The sequence below is a fragment of the Anomaloglossus baeobatrachus genome, chromosome 1 (assembly GCF_048569485.1).
Source record: "Anomaloglossus baeobatrachus isolate aAnoBae1 chromosome 1, aAnoBae1.hap1, whole genome shotgun sequence".
NCBI lineage: Eukaryota > Metazoa > Chordata > Amphibia > Anura > Aromobatidae > Anomaloglossus > Anomaloglossus baeobatrachus.
Window position 1 is genome coordinate 858,911,091 of NC_134353.1, and position 22,719 is coordinate 858,933,809.

Here is a 22,719-nt window from a genome sequence, read left to right on the forward strand (position 1 = left end):
CTCTCATGTTATCCCCGCCGGCAGTCTTGTACCCCTTCCTCTCATGTTATCCCCGCCGGCAGTCTTGTACCCCTTCCTCTCATGTTATCCCCGCCGGCAGTCTTGTACCCCTTCCTCTCATATTATCCCCGCCGGCAGTCTTACTCCCCTTCCTCTCATGTTATCCCCGCCGGCAGTCTTGCTCCCCTTCCTCTCATGTTATCCCCGCCGGCAGTCTTGTACCCCTTCCTCTCATATTATCCCCGCCGGCAGTCTTGCTCCCCTTCCTCCTGGGTATCCCCGCCGGCAGTCTTGCTCCCCTTCCTCCTGGGTATCCCCGCAGGCAGTCTTGCTCCCTTCCTCCTGGGTATCCCCGCAGGCAGTCTTGCTCCCTTCCTCCTGGGTATCCCCGCCGGCAGTCTTGCTCCCTTCCTCCTGGGTATCCCCGCCGGCAGTCTTGCTCCCTTCCTCCTGGGTATCCCCGCCGGCAGTCTTGCTCCCTTCCTCCTGGGTATCCCCGCCGGCAGTCTTGCTCCCTTCCTCCTGGGTATCCCCGCCGGCAGTCTTGCTCCCTTCCTCCTGGGTATCCCCGCCGGCAGTCTTGCTCCCTTCCTCCTGGGTATCCCCGCCGGCAGTCTTGCTCCCTTCCTCCTGGGTATCCCCGCCGGCAGTCTTGCTCCCTTCCTCCTGGGTATCCCCGCCGGCAGTCTTGCTCCCTTCCTCCTGGGTATCCCCGCCGGCAGTCTTGCTCTCTTCCTCCTGGGTATCCCTGGCAGTCTTGCTCCCTTCCTCCTGTGTATCCCCGCCGGCAGTCTTGCTCCCTTCCTCCTGGGTATCCCCGCCGGCAGTCTTGCTCCCCTTCCTCCTGGGTATCCCCGCTGGCAGTCTTGCTCCCCTTCCTCCTGGGTATCCCCGCCGGCAGTCTTGCTCCCCTTCCTCCTGGGTATCCCCGCCGGCAGTCTTGCTCTCTTCCTCCTGGGTATCCCTGGCAGTCTTGCTCCCTTCCTCCTGTGTATCCCCGCCGGCAGTCTTGCTCCCTTCCTCCTGGGTATCCCCGCCGGCAGTCTTGCTCCCCTTCCTCCTGGGTATCCCCGCTGGCAGTCTTGCTCCCCTTCCTCCTGGGTATCCCCGCCGGCAGTCTTGCTCCCCTTCCTCCTGGGTATCCCCGCCGGCAGTCTTGCTCCCCTTCCTCCTGGGTATCCCCGCCGGCAGTCTTGCTCCCCTTCCTCCTGGGTATCCCCGTCGGCAGTCTTGCTCCCCTTCCTCCTGGGTATCCCCGCCGGCAGTCTTGCTCCCCTTCCTCTCATGTTATCCCCGCCGGCAGTCTTGTACCCCTTCCTCTCATATTATCCCCGCCGGCAGTCTTGCTCCCCTTCCTCCTGGGTATCCCCGCCGGCAGTCTTGCTCCCCTTCCTCCTGGGTATCCCCGCCGGCAGTCTTGCTCCCCTTCCTCCTGGGTATCCCCGCCGGCAGTCTTGCTCCCTTTCCTCCTGGGTATCCCCGCCGGCAGTCTTGCTCCCTTTCCTCCTGGGTATCCCCGCAGGCAGTCTTGCTCCCTTTCCTCCTGGGTATCCCCGCAGGCAGTCTTGCTCCCCTTCCTCCTGGGTATCCCCGCAGGCAGTCTTGCTCCCCTTCCTCCTGGGTATCCCCGCCGGCAGTCTTGCTCCCCTTCCTCCTGGGTATCCCCGCAGGCAGTCTTGCTCCCTTCCTCCTGGATATCCCCGCAGGCAGTCTTGCTCCCTTCCTCCTGGGTATCCCCGCAGGCAGTCTTGCTCCCTTCCTCCTGGGTATCCCCGCCGGCAGTCTTGCTCCCTTCCTCCTGGGTATCCCCGCCGGCAGTCTTGCTCCCTTCCTCCTGGGTATCCCCGCCGGCAGTCTTGCTCCCTTCCTCCTGGGTATCCCCGCCGGCAGTCTTGCTCCCTTCCTCCTGGGTATCCCCGCCGGCAGTCTTGCTCCCTTCCTCCTGGGTATCCCCGCCGGCAGTCTTGCTCCCTTCCTCCTGGGTATCCCCGCCGGCAGTCTTGCTCCCTTCCTCCTGGGTATCCCCGCCGGCAGTCTTGCTCCCTTCCTCCTGGGTATCCCCGCCGGCAGTCTTGCTCCCTTCCTCCTGGGTATCCCCGCCGGCAGTCTTGCTCCCTTCCTCCTGGGTATCCCCGCCGGCAGTCTTGCTCCCTTCCTCCTGGGTATCCCCGCCGGCAGTCTTACTCCCCTTCCTCTCATGTTATCCCCGCCGGCAGTCTTGCTCCCCTTCCTCCTGGGTATCCCCGCCGGCAGTCTTGCTCCCCTTCCTCCTGGGTATCCCCGCCGGCAGTCTTGCTCCCCTTCCTCCTGGGTATCCCCGCCGGCAGTCTTGCTCCCTTCCTCCTGGGTATCCCCGCCGGCAGTCTTGCTCCCTTCCTCCTGGGTATCCCTGCCGGCAGTCTTGCTCCCCTTCCTCCTGGGTATCCCCGCCGGCAGTCTTGCTCCCCTTCCTCCTGTGTATCCCCGCCGGCAGTCTTGCTCCCCTTCCTCCTGGGTATTCCCGCCGGCAGTCTTGCTCCCCTTCCTCCTGGGTATTCCCGCCGGCAGTCTTGCTCCCCTTCCTCCTGGGTATCCCTGCCGGCAGTCTTGCTCCCCTTCCTCCTGGGTATCCCGGCCGGCAGTCTTGCTCCCCTTCCTCCTGGGTATCCCCGCCGGCAGTCTTGCTCCCCTTCCTCCTGGGTATCCCCGCCGGCAGTCTTGCTCCCCTTCCTCCTGTGTATCCCCGCCGGCAGTCTTGCTCCCCTTCCTCCTGGGTATTCCCGCCGGCAGTCTTGCTCCCCTTCCTCCTGGGTATCCCTGCCGGCAGTCTTGCTCCCCTTCCTCCTGGGTATCCCGGCCGGCAGTCTTGCTCCCTTCCCCCGGGTGTCATCAGTGCGGGTATTCTGTGGCCCATGACGCTCTGTCCTCTCATTACCCCCATGTAATCCCCACACAGCTGACCGCACCACGTGACGCGGAGGGGCGGAACCGTAGAACCCCCTCACCGAGGCGGACTACGTGTACGAAGCGGTGACGTCATTTCCGGAGCGGCCATTTCTGCTGCTTAGGATAACGGTACGTGCGGGTCCGTGCTCCGGGAGCTGGCCGTGAGCCGCCACCGCAGCCATGTCCGACTTCGACAGCAACCCGTTTGCGGATCCGGACCTAAACAATCCCTTTAAGGTGAGCTGGATGTGATCGGGGCGGGGAATGAGCGGTGCCATTCATTGACAGCTCTCTGTTGACAGTGGTTTGTGTGTGTGACGTCACCCGTCCCCCCCTGCCTTTTGTGTATTGGTATCTCCCGGCGCAGTAGGAGATGTGCGGGGCTGCATCTGACCGTTTGCTCCTGGACTGCACAGCCTGACCGCTGCTTAAAGGGACGCTCCACCATGGACATGGTGAGGGACTTAGGGCTGAGGTGCCGGCACGGGGACTCCTGTGTCTGCTGATGATGACATGATCACGAGCCAGGCCGGGGTGTGTGATGTTATCACGTCCGTGTGTATCACTGCTGAGTACGTGTACGGTATGGGCTGCGATAAATGAGGCTCCATGTGATGATGTGAACGACTGTATACATACTGCTACATGCTGCGCCTCGGATTTCAGACTCTATTGTCTGATGCCATGAGAACTTTGGTCACCAAACTGCCCCAGCCCCTCATCCGGGGGCACAGGCTGCAGGGACGGCTGTGCATGGCAGGGGCAGTGCACTTTAGATGATGTAGTTTAAAAACAGTGATTCATATTGTAATGACATGTAAAGAGTCACAGGGGCGGAGCTGCTCTCCTAAAGAGCTGGCCTGTATCCTCTCTCTGGCCTCTCTCGCCGGCCCACCTGTCCCCCCCCTCTCTCTGCCGGCCCACCGCCCCCCCCCCCCCTCTCTCTGCCGGCCCACCGCCCCCCCCCCCTCTCTCTGCCGGCCCACCGCCCCCCCCCTCTCTCTGCCGGCCCACCGCCCCCCCCCCTCTCTCTGCCGGCCCACCGCCCCCCCCCCTCTCTCTGCCGGCCCACCTGCCCCCCCTCTCTCTGCCGGCCCACCTGCCCCCCCTCTCTCTGCCGGCCCACCTGCCCCCCCTCTCTCTGCCGGCCCACCTGCCCCCCCTCTCTCTGCCGGCCCACCTGCCCCCCCTCTCTCTGCCGGCCCACCTGCCCCCCCTCTCTCTGCCGGCCCACCTGTCGTCCCCCCTCCCCCCCCTCTGCCGGCCCACCAGTCGTCCCCCCTCCCCCCCCCTCTGCCGGCCCACCAGTCGTCCCCCCTCCCCCCCCCCTCTGCCGGCCCACCAGTCGTCCCCCCTCCCCCCCCCTCTGCCGGCCCACCAGTCGTCCCCCCTCCCCCCCCCTCTGCCGGCCCACCAGTCGTCCCCCCTCCCCCCCCCTCTGCCGGCCCACCTGTCGTCCCCCCTCCCCCCCCCTCTGCCGGCCCACCTGTCGTCCCCCCTCCCCCCCCCCCTCTGCCGGCCCACCTGTCGTCCCCCCTCCCCCCCCCCCTCTGCCGGCCCACCTGTCGTCCCCCCTCCCCCCCCCCTCTGCCGGCCCACCAGTCGTCCCCCCTCCCCCCCCCCTCTGCCGGCCCACCAGTCGTCCCCCCTCCCCCCCCCCTCTGCCGGCCCACCTGTCGTTCGGTCCGGCTTTTGCCGCATGCGGCAGATTTAGCCGATGCGGCGGCCGGATGGAACGTTCCCTGGCACGTTTTTTGCTCCGGCAAAAAAAACCGCATCGCGCCGCATCCGGCCGATGCGGCGCTTTTCCCAATGCATCCCTATGGATGCCGGATACGGCGCGATGCGGCAAAAACCGCATCCGGCCGCCGCATGCGGTTTTTGCCACTGCGCATGCCCGGTAGCATGCCGCAAGCGGCAAAAACCGGACCGGCCGCATGTAAAAAACTTATGCAAAGGATGCGGTGTTTTCACCGTATCCGTTGCATAGGCTTCACAGCCGGATTGAGCCGCAGAGCTCAAGCCGGATGTGTGAAAGTAGCCTAACAGGACTTGAGAATATGGGAAATTTTTTAAATGTCTCCTTCTGCCAAAAGACATAATTGTCAACTTATTTCTGTACAGGATGACAGGTTGTGGCATAAATTCTCCTGACAGTTTCCCTCATTATCATTGATGAGTAGAATTGGAAAATGTAAGAAAAGAAAGCGCAGCCATCATCTCATCGTTATCCGAGGTTTCCATGATGGCACCATGGAGTCCAATAGATTCCTGCTTAATTATAAGTGTCTAAAAAACATTGACTGGGATCCAGCAACTGCAAAGATGGGAGAATTAAAGCATCCCACATCCCAGTGACTGAAAAATGTAACAGCACGATAAATGAATGGACACCGAGTCTACGCGTTTTGAGCAAGAAACTTAGTTCTGACACCCCAAACGCATAGACCCGGTGTCTCATTTTTCATTGATCGTCCCCTTACTATTCCTCTGTTTTAAATTTTCTATAACTCTGATCTTTTAATTTGCCTGTTTTTGCGGTTGCTTTACCCCATTGTCCCTTCTGGGCTCCTTTCCAGGAATTGCAAAATGCTTGTTAAAACAAACATCCAATTTGTTTTAAAAAATCCTCCCCATTCTCAAGAACAAAGGGATTTTTGATTCTAAAAGTTTACTTTTTGTTGCCTAAGTTACAGCTACCTCTGCGCTCTCAGGGGTCGCCAGTCTTGAGCAAGGAGTGCAGCGCTTACAAGCTCTTTGCTCTAAAGCTTGTAAGCACTGATCATTAGCTTTTTTAGATCCCTTATCTAACGGCCTAATTATGTCAATTTCTTGGCTGGATTTTCCCCAGTCAAGAGACACCTGGAATATGTCCCCTCTTCTTAAGGCCCCTTTCACACGTCAGTGATTCTGGTACGTTTGTGCTTTTTTTTTTTAAACGTACCAGAATCACTGACATACGCAGACCCATTATAATGAATGGGTCTGCTCACACGTCAGTGATTTTTCACTGCACGTGTCTCCGTGCGGCGTACCCGCGTGTGCGTGATTGCCGCACGGAGACATGTCCATTTTTTTCTGGCATCACTGATGTCCCACGGACCACGCAGTGGTGTGGTCTGTGAAACACGTGCCAGAAAAAAACGTGCATTTAAAATAATAAACATTTTTACTCACCCGGCTTCAGCGGCGCTCTCTGCAGCCCGTGCAGCCTGCTGCTTCTAAGCCGGCTGATTACTGTCGCGCATCTTAATGATGCACGACACAGCCGACCCGGAAGCAGCTGCTGCGGGGGTCACCGCCGGCCGAATGCTGCATCGCGGGAGCGATCAGCACCAAGGAGAGCGGGAGCGGGCGCAGGTGAGTTGATTTCTAAGTGCAATCACGGGCCACGGAGAACGGAGCCCGGATTGCACTTAGACAACCCACGTGTGCCGTGAATCACGGCACACGCAGGGACATGTGCGTGTTTTACACGCCAGTGAAAAACGTCACTGTTTTTCACTGACGTGTGAAACGGGCCTAAGATGGACAGGTTCTTCTGTATAACACCTAGTGTATCTATATAATAAGTGCTTGTGGAATACTGAGAGTTGTACTCCCATTTGTTATTGCTTGTGCCGTTTTTATACCAGGACTTTTGCTGTTCTTGCGTTTCTTCATGCACTGGGAGTGTATTAGGGAACTGCTTACATGAAGGCTATGTATTGGAATGGTCGGTAGTAGAGATAATCAATTTGCCGTTCCCTGATCTGGCGGTTGTTAACCATTCCTTGGCCACAAGCCAGCAGCGTTGTGAGCCGGCTCTGACCTGCCAGCATCCTTGTACAACATCACACTTACCGTCCTGCTGCCACTGGGCCTACAGGTAAGAAAAGGCCCTGAAGATCCAGCAGGTAGGAGGCAGTCTTTCCATACAGTGGCCGTGGACTACTAATAATATGGCTGCGGACTAGTGATATGGCCGCTGAACCAGGGTCTTGTGCTGTTAAAAATAAGATATTGCGCACTATACCTTTCTTCTGTTCTCCCTTAGTATAGATGGTGCAGTCTGAGCGGCCGGATGGTGGACAGGAGGACTCTTTTGGCCTCTGTAGTAGTAACGAAGCCCTACTCATAGCTTTTCCCAATGCATATGCCAAGTGGTGGCTGAGTTGGCAAACATCTGATATGTATGGGGGTCTCCGAGCTCTCCTGGACAGACAACGGCAGAGAGGAGGATCGGGCTGGAACTTCATCGTCCGATCTTTTTCTTTTTAGGGTAGATGAGCCGCTGTCTGGAAAAGGGTTTTGGTTTCTTCTTCGTTCTCCCCATTGAATACAAATGAACGTTCAATGGAGCAAGCGCTCGTGTGTTTGGGGGTCAGAGGAGAGGACGGTCGGCCGGCTGCAGACAGGTCTAGTTGGATTAAGGGGTATTCCAATTTTATCAGATTGGACCGCTAATACTGGTGGATGTAGAAACTTGGCACTCGATGCATTGCCACAGACAGTGGTGGACGCCGCGTCATACCTGACTCCGCCAGTTGCTGTACCTTCTGAGGACCGCCTGCACGCACTGATGAAGGTCTTTGACCTGTGCTTGTGCTGATCCTACAAGTTCCTCTCAATAAAAGACCACTATTCACATTTATCTTGAGCGCCAAGTTTCTACATCTACTTGAGACGGTTTTGGACCCTACTTGAGCGCCACCCCAGAAGTGCCGTGTATCAACCCAGCTAATACTGGCATATTCTAGTCACCGGTGCCAGTACTGATGCCACATACAATGCTTCTCAGTCACAGTCTTCTGGCTGAGGGAGTATGGGGTCTCTGCTTCGGAGATCGGGGGGCTCACGGTAGTAACAGTCTGAGCTAAAAGTTATGACCTGGACTAAAGAGACCATCTTATAAGAAAACCCTTGTTATACACAGCCTATTGTACAGAACTGTAAATGTCCGGGCTGCTATGTGTGTGCGGAGAAGCTCCCCTAGAACATCTCCATCAATTTACATTGGTATTTTTGTATGAAACAGTCACATAGATGTACAGTAAGCCCCCTACACCACTACTCCATACCCATCGGAGCTGTGAGCCGGCCCGGAGTATGGGGGTCTATAATCTAATATCTGGGGTGGGATATTACTTATAATGAAGGATAGAAAACTAATAATTGGTGTCGTCCTGAGCTCTCCATTACCACATCTGTATAGTGACGAGGGCCTGCCGTGTATACCAAGGTTGGGGCGGGCATGTCATCAGTGCGGAGCCCCTCGTATTGGGTTACGTGCAGGTCTGGTGGTGGCACACATTATTAATGAGGCGCTGCAGGCTGTGTTCAGCTTTCATTCATCCGTTGTGGCCTCGGGATACATCTCGTGTCCATGTTTCTGAGTTGGTCGGTGTAATCTGCTGACTGTTGCTGCTTTTCTGGGCCTCCTGGTATTATGTCCTATGTGATGATTGGCTTCTCAGTCTACGTAGGGTTAAATCCGTTTTCCCATTAATGATTGCTTTAGTACTCTGCATTAGTAATGACTTAGCAGATTTGCATTTTCGGCCGTTGCCATTTGCACAGCCCAGGTGTTATATTGTCCATTGTCTAATATTTCAGATTAATGGGACCCTATATACATAAAGGATATATAGCACCACTCATCAGTTTGCGCCATCATATTGGTTACAGTATGGCGGTATAGGGTCATTCCATGGTAACTTACGTTTCGGGGGGGGTTTGTAACGTAAGTTACCAAGTAATAACATTTGTATTTTGTGTTTAATTTGTATTGATGAAAAATCAAACTGTGTTGAAATCTATTGAGAATTGTTCAATGTACAATATATACTATGTTTCAAATTATTATGCAGAAAGAGTTTAGGAGTGATAAGGTTAGAAATGTTTTGTGTGTCATGTAAACTCATTGCTGGTGATGTGTGTCAGGGCTCTTTATATCACTGAAAGCAATTGCAGATACCGGTGCACATTAGTTTGGCAGGTGTGTCCGAATAAAGGCAAGACTACTTAAGAAGGCTGTTCCACATTATTAAGCAGCCTACGTTTTTTGCCAAAATGGGAAAGAAAAAGGATGTGTCGGCTGCTGAGAAGCAACAAATTGTGGAGTATTTAGGTCAAGGCATGACTACAATCAACATTGCCAAGACACTTCATCGTGATCATCGCACAATCATGAAGTATGTAGCTGATTCACAGCACACGCGTGTGCGTGCTGATAAGGAGAAATTGAGGACTCTTTCCAACAGGCAATTGTGTCAGGTTAAAAGCAGCTGCTGAAATGCCTTGTCATAGCAGCAGACAAGTTTTTGAAGCTGCTGGTGCCTCCAACGTCCCCCCGAACAACCAGATGCAGGGTCTTAGGCTATGTGCGCACGTTGCGTAAATTCATGCAGTTACGCTGCGCTTTGCAGCGCAGCGTAACTGCATGCGTCCTGCGTCCCCTGCACAGTCTATGGAGATTGTGCAGGGGCCGTGCGCACGTGGCGTCTCAGAGCGCAGCGCTTCGGCTACTGCCGAAGCGCCACGCAAAAAGAAGTGACATGTCACTTCTTTCCTGCGCTTTGCCGGCAGCTCCTGCTCTGTCTATGGCAGGAGCTGCAGGCAGAGCGCATGGAATCGGCGCTCACTACGGACATTTCTGCAGCGATCTAAAGCGCACATGTGCTCTTCAGATCGCTGCAGAAATTTCTGCAGTGACTGTACGCAACGTGCGCACATAGCCTTACAGAGGTTTGCAGCTGTGCGTAAGCCATCCTGTCGACCACCTCTATCCTCTGCACACAAGCAGAAACGGCTCCAGTGGCCAAACCATACATGAAGACTGACTTCCAAACTGTTCTGTTCACCGATGAGTGCCGTGCAACGCTCGATGGTCCAGATGGGTGGAGTGGAGGAGGCCTGGTTGATGGACACCCCATGAAAACACGGCTAAGGCGCCAACAAGGAGGAGGTGGAGTAATGTTTTGGGCTAGAATCGTGGGGAGAGAGATTGTCGGCCCCTTTAGGATCCCTGAAGGGGTAAAGATGAACTCCATATTCTATGTGCAGTTACTAAAATAGCACTTCCTGCCATGGTTCAGGAGGAAGAACCGTGCATTCCGCAGCAAGATCATTTTCATGCATGATAATGCACCGTCTCATGCTGCAAATAACACATCTGCATCTCTGGCTGCTATGGGCATAAAAGAGGACAAACTTTTATGGTGTGGCCAACATCTTCCCCTGACCTCAATCCCATTGAGAACCTCTGGAGCATCATCAAAAGGAGTGTCTATGATGGCGGGAGGCAGTTCACATCTAAGCAATGGCTCTGGGAGGGTATTCTGTCCACATGCAAAACAATTGAAGCACAAATCATCCAAAAACTGACAAATTCAATGGACGACAGTGTTCAGAAGCTTCTTTCAAACAAAGGGTCCTATGTGCAAATGTAACATCACCTAGAATTAAGTTTTGACTTGAAAACTGTTTGATTTCATTTTGTAATAAGCTGAAAATGCTTAGAATTTCACAATTGACCATTTTGTTATTCAAAATAAAAAGGTTGAAAACTCTGCTGTGCATAATAATTTGGAACATGCATTTTGAGTGTTTATTAGTTTTAAAAATATACTGTTTTCATAGGCAGTTTGATCAAAAACATTTCAATTATACTCGAATAGTAGATGACTGGAAAATAACTGACTGCAATTCATAAATATAATTTAGGAAAATATGAAAAAATATTTTTTGCATAATAATTTGGAACACAGTGTACATTCACTAATTTTTGTGCCTGCCTTCAGAGAACAGTCTGTAGCCATTAGTAACTCAGTTTTTGGCTTCCGAATGTAACGTAAGTTACCAAGGAATGACCCTATTCATGTGTTGGGGGAGGGATGGAGCGCAGACACATGACCATGTTACATATCCCTTATCTGCTTCGGGCTTCACACCCATCACATGTGCCATTAATGTGATAAAGAAGGTTTGGTGCATACCTGTCTATTCTTTTATATTTTGGCTTCATCATGCTCTTCCATTGCTGAGAGATATAGATCCAAGGGGATCCAATGGGTCTCATGTATCTGAATGTTTTACTGCATTGACTGGATGCACAAGTTAAAGAAACCCTCTGGGATTAAAGGGACCCTGACACCATATTTATGCTGCCCGAACTACAGGCGGCATGACACGGGCGGGGTGCACATTTACAGCAGGTGTGTTTTACTGTGAAACGCTGCGGCCTATTAGGGAAAATAGATTGGAAAGCCAGGGACTGTGTTTCCGCTGACTAGTCCAATGTGGCCCCTGTCGGCTGCTCCCCGCCCCAATCCCTTTGACTGACCACTTCGTACTTACATACACATAGGAAGAGACCTGTTAGAGCGCGGTGGGGAGCAGTCACCAGCAATTGATCCCTATAGTCCCTGGCCGGCTATTCAAACTGTCTGAAAGTCCGATGTGTTTCACAGTAAGGCTATGTGTCCATGGGAGAATGTAGCTGCGGATTTTTTTGCATCAAAATCCGCAGCTTTCCCGCAAAATCCGCACCTTTTCAAAGGTGCGGATTTGCCACGGAATTGCCGCGGATTTTGGTGCGGATTTTTTTTTTTTTTCCCCAATTTTAAAGCCAAAATCCGGATGAAAATCTGCAGCAATAATTGACATGTTGCAGAATTTTCCGGATCAAAATCCGCACGAAATCCACTGCGGAAAAATCCACAGCGTGGGCACAGCATTTCCAAAATGCCATAGAAATGGCTGGGAAGTGCCTGAGCTGCAGATTTTCGGGAAATCCGTGGCTTTTCCGCGAGAAATCCGCGGCAAAATCCGCGCATTTTCCGCAGCGTGGGCACATAGCCTAAAACATACCTGTCTGTAATCGCGCACTAGGTGTCTGTACTGCCCTGATGACAGGTTTCCTTTTAGAGGAGTTCTCTGGGCATATGCTATTATGACTAGGGATGATCCAATATCACAAATATTTGGCTTCGCGAATATCCGACAAATAGTTCGTCGCTATGCAAATATTCGATGCGCAGTGTAAGTCTATGGGAAGCCCGAGTAGCTGCTATTCGGCAACTATTCGGATTTCCCATAGACTTACATTGCGTATCGAATATTCGCAAATAGTTGAATAGTGGCGTCCTATTTGGCGAATATGGGCGTTGCTGAATATTTGCCGTATTCGATCATCCCTAATTATGACCTATTCTTCGGTAAGCTCTTCAGTATCCGATTAATGTGGGTCCAACCCAGCACCTCCACTCATCCGCTGTTACTTTGGTGGTTGGGTGTAATCATTGAATGTAACTGCACAGACAAGCTGTTCTGCAGGACCCGGCGGCGGCTGCTACACACTGATTGTGGCTGCCATTCATAGCGCTTACACGCGGCCTGTGCTAGAGCTGCCAACAACCGATCATTCAGATGTCATGTGTCAGACCGCCACTGATCTGTTATTGGTGACCTGGGAATAGGTCATTAACACCACGTGCCTAGAGAACACCTTCAACAGTGTCATTTTAATTCTGAGCAAAAGAGGGTTTCAGCTAGAACGATCCGTCATTGGTTGTTTTCTGATGATGTCATCTGACACCTGCAGCCAATCACAGGCTTCTGCAGTGCTGTGGCAGAGGAGTGGTAATGTCATAGATTCTGGCACAGGTCACTAGGGTGTCCTGCACCAAATCCGGGGGGTGACGGTGAATAACTAAACATTATTTTGTCATTTTCGTCCCATCTATGACTACTTAAGATTTTTTTTATTTGAAGTCGGAAAACGTCATTAGGCCATTAGTGTATATTTGGGGAAAACTCCTGTTTAAAGGGAACCTGTCAGCTGATACTTCTGCCCAATCCGTGGGCTGCGTGTATGAGGCGCTGACTGTATTATCCCAGCCAGGTATGTTTGAGGGAACCTCTCAGCATACGTTTTGCAATAAACCTAAAAGATTCCCCCTCTGCAGCTCCTGGGCTGCATTCTAGCAAGGTTCCTGTTATTGTGCCCCCTTTGAGACCAAAATAAATACTTTATAAATTCTTACCTTTTTGTATGGAAATCTTTTTTCTATGTACACGGGGGCAGGCTCTCTTGTGTCCATTAGTCGCCCTCCTGCCGCTTTACGCCATCCCCCATCAGTCATTTCCATAACTGAGGACGCCACCCAGTGCTCCCGAGGTCTCACGCATGCGCCGTGCCACTCTCGCGGGACTGAGCACTGTGCACAGTGTGACCGCTGGTGACGTGTGCGCAGGCGCGAGATTATGGGTGGCGCTGTGATTGTCATCAGCAAGTACCCCGCCCATAATCTCGTTCCCGCGCTGATTGCTCTCAATAGCCAGCGGCCGGGCGCTCAGCATAGCGCTCTCACATGCCGGCGGCCGGGCGCTCAGCATAGCGCTCTCACATGCCGGCGGCCGGGCGCTCAGCATAGCTCTCTCACATGCCGGCGGCCGGGCGCTCAGCTGAACGTTCGGCTACTGAGAGACAAAATAAAGTTTGTGATTTAAAAAAAAAAAAAAGCATGCGCAGTGAAATCCTATGGATTGCACTGCTCAAAAAAAACGTTACATGCTGCGTTTCTTCTGCCCGACGCAGCGTCAAAATAACAACGCTGCGTCGTCCGGCGGATGCAACACTGACACTTGCGTTACAGTGCATTGTCCATACAACTCCAAGGGGAATAGCGCAGTGCGTTAACGGACTGCGCTATTCTCCATAGTGACGGACTCCGCAGGTTCGGAGCTGCCTCCGCCGTTGTTTCAGTCTTTGTTTACAGTCTGCAGTGGTGACATCTCGACTATGGTGCACATGACCACTGCAGTCAATCACTACACTGAGCCGTCTTGTGCTGACTGCCTGGGCATCATCACTGAGCAAAGACATGGGCAGCAGTGTGGGCGTGATGTCGCCACTTCAGTCATGTCAACAACTAATATTTTTTTTTCAGATTTTTTTCCCCTGGGGAAGTCCGGGGTCAAAAATAATCTTTGCAAAATCCCTTTAAATTGTTAGTGGATTTTTTTCCCTTTTTAAAGGAGAACATTTAAAGCTGTTTTCCAAGACTTTAAAGGGGTGGTTCACTCATATTTTTTATTTTCTAGATCAATATTATATTGAGAAACAATGTTTCTCTCAAATACCTTATGTTGGCAATTGTGCCTGTGAGAGGCGTTATTGCAGACTGCTGTTCCCCGCTCCGTGACCTCCGGGCTCCATGACATGGGGATTCGGTGACATCACATCAAGTTCCTGTTACACCGTGGCCGGTCGCAGTGTCCGTGAGTGATGGGCTGTGGGCGGAGTTTCACCGCTCGTCACAGCCCATCTGCCCCCTCCTCCCTCACAGCAGAACGCTGCACGCTGGAGACACTCTGGGCTGTAACAAGCAGTGAAACTCCGCCCACAGCTCGGTGACTCAGGAAGACTGGGGCCGGCCGCGGTGATTTGACTTGACATCACCGGATCACCGAGGTCACGGAGCGGAGAACAGCGGTCTGCAATAGCGCCTCTCACAGGCACTATTGCCAACATAAGGTATTTGAGAGAAACATTATTTCTCAATATAATATCGATGTAGACAATAAAAAATATGGGTGAACCACCCCTATAACATTGATGACTTATTATTACAATAGGTCATCAATGTCTGATCAGTGGGGGTGCGACACCCGTCACGGCCACCGATCAGCTGTTCCCACTGCCGCCACCAGCTTGAACTACTCCTTTGCAGAATTGCACAGCTCTGTCGACAGAATAGTGGTTGTGGCTGGGTGCTGCACATCCGCCACCTATTGATTTGAATGAGCGCAGATATGCAGTACCCAGCTGCAGCCACTATACAGTTGATTGTGCTGTGCAGCTCCATATACAGCGGCGGCACTGAGAACAGCTGATCAGCGGGGGTGTCGGGTGTCACGCCCCCACTGATCAGACATTGATGACCTATCCATCAATTTTAGGGTCCCAGACAACCCCTTTAAAGTCACATGATGGTTGTGGTAACCCAAAAGTCTTTGTGGAGATCTAGCCTGAAGATACTCCTGCGATGTAGTTGTCACACAAGGGTCTGTATGGAGCACTGCGGCTTGTAGTCATTAGAATAAATAAATCCGCTCCAATCTATAGACAGCATAAGAGGAGAGGCATCAGATATTTCATGAATAAAACTAAGGAGAGGTAATGTGGCATACCCAGCACAAGCTTGTCAACATCTTTCAGATATTTCTGGCAGAGCCTATTTTAAAGGGGTTTGTCCAGGCATATAATATCAGATCAGTGGGTGTCACACTCCTACCGATCAGCTGTAATGACTGACAGTCTGCTCCTGATCTATGTCTCACCCTGGTAACGCCTCCTTTCATTTACAATAATCCCTGGAGGCAGATTCTTTGGGAGATGAGTGTCAGGCCCAAAGATCTTAACAGCTCATTTACATATAAGAAAAACATGGATTTCTCTGGAATAAGACATCAGATCACAGATATCAAAGTATCATTGTATTCAGCTTCCTATGACCTATGTGCTCATATAGACTGTTTAGGAGGGATTATCTTACTGATACATTCCCTTTAATGATGATAATGGTGATACCATTTTAAAGGCAACCTGTGATGTGCAATATGCACACAGAGCCACGAGCAGTTCTGGGTGTATATTGCTAATCCCTGCCTAACTGTCCCTGTATACACTAGCATAAGTATTTCTACAGATCTTTTATCTTATGCTAATGAGTGTGGGGACTAGTCCCAAGGGCGTTATATATCCCCCGACTAGTCTGCCCTCTTAGCATGGTAGCATGCCCACAGGGGTGTACTAACATGCTATGCAATGCAGCGTCTCCAGCAGTGCCTTGCATACCTGTGTTCGCTGTGACCACACTTCTGAATGCCCAGCCTTTCCGGTCATCGCACTAGACCTCTCTGAAGCCGGGACACGTACACCCAGCTTCATAGTGCACATGACCGGAAGTGCCGGACATTCATAAGTGCGTTGACAGCGAACACAGGTACGCATGTCACCGCTGGTGATGCTGCATTGAATAGCAGGTTAGTACGCCTGTACTAAGTAGTTAGTACTAACTACTACTAATATGCTAAGAGGATAGACTAGTCGGGGGATATAACAGCCTTGCGACTAGTCCCCTCGCTCATTAGCATATGGTAAAAGATCTTTAGAAATATTTTTTCTATAGATCCCTTTATCTATGCTAGTGTATACAGGAACCGTAAGGCCGGGATTATTAATATGCACCCAGAACTGCTCGTGGTTATTGGTGTATATTGCACCTGACAGGTTCCCTTTAAAATATGCCATAATGTTCTATGCTGGATAACATCAGTATCTGGTATCAGGTATAAATGCTTGTGACTATCCAGTAGTAGATGGTCTATACCGCGCTGCTCTGTAATAATGCTGTGGCCCCGTGTGCAGATGTCCTGTCGGTGCACACAGGGGGCAGCACACGTGAAGCCCGCCCCGCACATGGTTATGCTGCTGGCACCGCCTCTCGTGACGTCATGTGACCACCTTGTGGTGATGGTGGTGACAGCCTTACATTAGATCGCCAGCACATTCAGCTGCTCGTTCATTCTGTGCAGAGGAGTTCGTCAATAATGAATACAAGTTTAGCTTCATCTTTTAGCTGGTGATAATCTTTCCTTATAGAACATCTGGCGGTTTCTACACTAAAGTGTGCACTGACCGCAGCTTCAATCATCTGCCTGACCATGGCCATATCATCATATGACGTCTGTCCCCAGATGCACGCTCAAATACTCACAAAAAGTTATGGATATTAGGCTGTATGACTTATGGAAGGCTTGCTTGTTCTTGGCTGGAAAAATTAGTATTAAAATATACATATTATTTTTAATATTTTAAAATGTTATATTTTTCGGCGTTGCCACCAAAAATAATTTGTTCCTAGGGAAGCGTAGACTGGAAACCCCTATTCAAGTCCAGGCAAACAATTGATGATGTTGCAGAGGTAGACAATAATGAAATCAATGGACCTCAGACTTGGTATAAGGCTACTTTCACACATCAGTTTTCTGCATTCAGGCACAATCCTTTTTTTTCCTGATCCAAAGGATCCGGCAAAAAAATGTAAAACCGTATCCACCGGATCCGGTTTTTAACGGATCCGTTATGCCGGATGCGTACAAAACCGGATCCGGTGGATACGGTTTGCATCCGTTTTTGCATCCGGTTTGTCCGTTTTTTTGAAGGATCAGCTTTTTTAATTAATTTGGTGCATGCGCAGTTTACAAAAACGGATCCGGTAGCAGCATCCATTGTTTACCGCATTGCGCCGGATCCGGCGTCCATAGGCTTTCATTGTAAAACACGCCGTATCGCGTCGGATCCGGCGCGATGCGGTTTTTTTGCTGGACAAAAAAACGTTGCAAGACACATTACCTCCGGCCGCAGCTTTGATTAATTTTGCCGCATCCGGAAAAAACCGGATGCAACGCAAAGCCATCAGGTACAATCCGGTAACAATGCAAATCTATGGGGATAAAACGGATGCGGTACCGAATCCGTTTAACCCGTTTTTTTCCGGATTGTACCTGATGGAAAAAAACTGATGTGTGAAAGTAGCCTAATACCGCCCTGTACTAAGACCAGTGTTCTAGACAGTCTGCAAAACCACAACAGTAAGCCGCACTGAATGAGTCACATCATGGTGTGTATGAAGCGCTAAAACACTAGCGCTCCGATTACTTGGGAAGCGGTGTGAGTGTGCTGCAGCCGGTAATTAGCGCTATTAACTGCAAGCATGCAGGTAGTAGGGGATCACAATGCTGTCAGTATCACGTGCTGTAGATCGTTAATGAGCACTAGTCTGCCCCTGTGCAGATCGCAGGGGCAGACTCTTTATGTGGTGCCGTTCTTTATCCCTTTGTAGGTCAGAACTAACTCCCACCCCTTGTTTCAACAACTAAGTTGTCTCCTAGTGGCCGGGGCCTCCAGAAAATGCAGTCCATTTAGGGCCTGTGCAGACTTTGCAGATTTGTCTTGCTTAGTTCTGCGCAGATTTGTTTCTGGATGCCAGTAAGGCTGGTTTCACATCAGCGTTATTTTGCCGGTTGGCAAAAGAAACGCAAAGCGCATCATACCGGATCCATTGTCTGCTCAATGCAATGTCAATGGACTTGCGGCAACATGCGTTTGCGTGCGGTAGTGTCAGGATCCAGTGCGTTGCTGTTTTTTTTTTTTTACCTTTTATCAAAAACGCAACTTGTTGAGTTTTTCACCTCCATCCAAAAACTGCATGTCACCGGATCCTGTACGTTGCGGCAGTAGCTGCAATGTATTTCAATGGGCGCCGGATCCGGCTTTAGCACTTGCGGTTGTGTGCTGCAGGAAGGAGCCTGTTTGCTGTACAGAACATGGCCTGAATATCACTCTCTCAAAAGTGAATGAGTTTCCTGAAGTCTCATGCACATGTCGCATATCTTCTCCTCGTAGAATTGGAGCAGATTTAAATCTGCTGCATGTCAATTCCTTAATCGTTTTTTGCTATGGATTTCACTCATACTAAGGCCATGTTCACGCATTGCTTTTTTTACATCAGTTTTTGCATTGCTTTTATGCAAATCCATGCTAAGTACCAGCAAAGCTGATGAGATTCCAAAAATTCATGCACACATAAAAAAAAAGCTGCATTTTTTTTTTTCCCTGACGAAATTGTCAACTGTCAATTGTCATAGAAGCAGAAAAAAACACAGCTATGTTTTTGCCCTCTCATTGCTTTCACTGATCATGCTGCAGCCTTCCATTTGTCAGGAAGAAGCGAGTGTGTGATTTCCGAAACCTCAGCTTTTCCTGGTACAAAGTCCAATGAGTGGGAAAAATCTACACCACAAAAGCTTCAAAATGCACTTTTTTTCCTTTGTTCCTTTTTTTTTTTTTTTTTTTTTTTTTTAATTTTTCGTCTTCCATTTCTTATGATTTCTGCTTGCTGGCGCACACCCGTGTGAATTTTCTATATGGGAGGATAATTATTACGTTTGTTCTTGGCTACAGCTTGTCTTGTAATCATTCTGATTAAATTGGTGCCATAAAGGGCGTTTATCCCCGTCAATAGGGCAATAAATGTGTCTTCGCTGGCTGCTTACTGTTGGCAGTAAATAAAGCAGTAGTGTCCATGTACAGTCATATGAAAAAGTTTGGGCACCCCTATTAATGTTTACCTTTTTTCTTTACAACAATTTGGGTTTTTGCAACAGCTATTTCAGTTTCATATATCTAATAACTGATGGACTGAGTAATATTTCTGGATTGAAATGAGGTTTATTGTACTAACAGAAAATGTGTAATCCACATTTAAACAAAAAATTTGACCGGTGCAAAAGTATGGGCACTCTTATCAATTTCTTGATATGAACACTCCTAACTACTTTTTACTGACTTACTAAAGCACTAAATTGGTTTTGTAACCTCATTGAGCTTTGAACTTCATAGGCAGGTGTATCCAATCATGAGAAAAGGTATTTAAGGTGGCCACTTGCAAGTTGTTCTCCTATTTGAATCCCCTATGAAGAGTGGCATCATGGGCTCCTCAAAACAACTCTCAATGATCTGAAAACAAAGATTATTCAACATAGTTGTTCTGGGGAAGGATACAAAAAGTTGCCTCAGAGATTTAAAACTGTCAGTTTCCACTGTGAGGAATATAGTAAGGAAATTGAAGAACACAGGTACAGTTCTTGTTAAGCCCAGAAGTGGCAGGCCAAGAAAAATATCAGAAAGGCAGAGAAGAAGAATGGTGAGAACAGTCAAGGACAATCCACAGACCCCCTCCAAAGACCTGCAGCATCATCTTGCTGCAGATAGTGTCACTGTGCATCGGTCAACAATACAGCGCACGTTGCACAAGGAGAAGCTATATGGGAGAGTGATGCGAAAGAAGCCGTTTCTGCAAGCACGTCACAAACAGAGTCGCCTGAGGTATGCAAAAGCACATTTTGACAAGCCAGTTACATTTTGGAAGAAGGTCCTGTGGACTGATGAAACAAAGATTGAGTTGTTTGGTCATACAAAAAGGCGTTATGCATGAAGGCAAAAAAACATGGCATTCCAAGAAAAGCACTTGCTACCCACAGTAAAATTTGGTGGAGGTTCCATCATGCTTTGGGGCTGTGTGGCCAATGCCGGCACCGGGAATCTTGTTAAAGTTGAGGGTCGCATGGATTCAACTCAGTATCAGCAGATTCTTGACAATAATGTGCATGAATCAGTGACAAAGTTGAAGTCACGGAGGGGATGGATACTTCAGCAAGACAATGATCCAAAACACCGCTCCAAATCTACTCAGGCATTCATGCAGAGGAACAATTACAATGTTCTGGAATGGCCATCCCAGTCCCCAGACCTGAATATCATTGAACATCTGTGGGATGATTTGAAGCGTGCTGTCCATGCTCGGCGACCATCAAACTTAACTGAACTGGAATTGTTTTGTAAACAGGAATGGTCAAAAATACCTTCATCCAGGATCCAGGAACTCATTAAAAGCTACAGGAAGCGACTAGAGGCTGTTATTTTTGCAAAAGGAGGATCTACAAAATATTAATGTCACTTTTATGTTGAGGTGCCCATACTTTTGAATCGGTCAAATTTTGTTTAAATGCGGATTGCACATTTTCTGTTAGTACAATAAACCTCATTTCAATCCAGAAATATTACTCAGTCCATCAGTTATTAGATATATGAAACTGAAATAGCTGCTGCAAAAAGCCAAATTGTTCTAAAGAAAAAAGGTTAACATTAATAGGGGTGCCCAAACTTTTTCATATGACTGTATGACCCCCATTGAGGCTCTGGGGACCGTTGTACCGGAGAGTCCCAGGTATCTATTTTCTCTCCAGCTGCCAATGTTCTTTCTGGCTCTACACTTCCATTCCTCTCCCTGTCACTCTGCCATAGGTTGGGGCTTCATAGATCAGGAAACTTAAAACACAATTAACAAAATAAATCTATAAAAAAAAAAAATCAAACCATAAAGCTACCCCTTTTCTTACATACATGAATAAAATCCTATAAAAATAAATGAGATATAAACATATTACATGTTGCTGCTTTTGTAAAAGTCTAAAATGTTAAAGCACCGCTCCAGTGTTTTTTGTTTTTTTTTATTTCTTAAATGCCCCCCGGTTGTTACCTTAAATCTAAGTCTCCTGCCCCCGTCTTCTGCCTCCAGCATCTTCATCTGTTTTTAACTTCACTCCCGTCAGTTTTCTGCAGTTTGTGACCTGCCGGCAGCTCCAGTGTTTCATACAACGCACCGGAAGTCACAACTCAATACAAGTCTATGAGAGCCTCTTTCTGCTTTGTATTGAGAGCTTGTGACATGTCTTCAGACTTTGGGCCAATCAGAAGTTATGGGCACAAGGTAGCTGCCGCAGGACTGGAGCAACACCAAAAAACCTGAAGACACTAGAGGGTGAGTATGCGGCAGATGACAGGGACCTTAGATAAAAAGCACCACTTCAGCGCTGAAGAAAATCCAAAAATGTCAGGATTTTTTTTTTTTTTCTTAAAGGGAATCTGTCAGGTGCAATATGCACCCAAAACCACCAGCAGTTCTGGGTACATATTGCTAAACCCTGCCTAACTGTCCCTATATACACTAGCCTAGATAAAGAGATCTTTAGAAAAAGTATTTCTGACGATCCTTCATTATATACTAATGAGGCCAGGGACTAGTCGCAAGGGCGTTAGTTCCCTTGGCTAGTTGGTCCCCTTAACATGGAAGCAGACCCCTGTGGGCATACTATGCTAATGAATGCTCAGCGTCAGAGGATGGTCGCGCTCACCCCTTTGCTGCCATCTCGTCCGACTACTGGATTTTGGCTCCGTACACATGATCCCACACTTTTGGTCATGCACACTATGAAGCTGGGTGTTCGCGTCCCGGCTTAAAACGCCGAAATCCAGTAGTCTGACATGATGGCAGCGGAGAGGTGAGTGAGATCATCCTCTGACGCTGCACATTCATTAGCCTGTTAGTACGCCACAGGGGTATGCTTACATTTTAAAGGGACGAACTAGCCAAGGGAAATTAACACCCTTGCGACTAGTCAGTGGTCTCATTAGCATTTGATATGAATCCTTAGAAATACCTTTTATAAAGATTCCATTATCTATGCTACTAGATACAGGGACGGTTAGTCAGGGATCAGCAATATGCACCCAGACCTGCTCGTGGATCTGGTTGCATATTGCACGTGACAGGATCACTTTCATATAACCTTGTCTCCCAAACAATAGCGCAAAAATCATCAAAAAGCTTTCATAGCCCAAAATGATGCCAATGAGAACTGTACCTCGCCCCACACAGAACAAGCCTCGTGCCACCTAATTGATCAAATTTATATTGGCTTTAGCGGTCTCAGAGGACAGTGACGTAAATGATATAAAGTAACAATACATTTTCTATCTCTGTAATTGTAGTGATCTGAAGACCCAGAATACTGGCACCCGGTCATTTATGCTGTAAAAACAAAAAAAAAAACCTGGTAAAACTGGTCGAATTTTGTTTTGTTTTTTATTTTATTTTCTGTTGTGTTTTTTTCTTATTCAATAAACATTTACTTTCATTTTCCATTCAAATCTGCAACTTATCCCTCAAAAATCAAGTCCTCTTAAGCTAGTTTCACACTTGCGTTGAACGGCATCGGTTGCATTGCGTTGTGTGACGGATGCAATGGATCGTACAAAACAACGGAAAGCTATTTTTTTTTTTTTCCTCTTAACAGTTTTACTGGCAACAGACTATTGTGAACGATCAGCTGATCACCTGGCTG

General features: G+C 49.4%; 1 protein-coding gene across 1 annotated transcript in view; it reads left to right on the plus strand.

Moving 5' to 3' along the window:
• The first annotated feature begins 3,012 nt into the window (after positions 1-3,012).
• SCAMP1 (secretory carrier membrane protein 1) overlaps positions 3,013-22,719 on the plus strand; it is a 71,262-nt gene continuing 51,555 nt past the window's right edge. Inside the window, exon 1 of the mRNA XM_075325655.1 lies at positions 3,013-3,162. Coding sequence (XP_075181770.1) covers positions 3,106-3,162 — 57 coding nt within the window. The 5' untranslated portion in view covers positions 3,013-3,105. The remainder of the gene's footprint in view (positions 3,163-22,719) is intronic.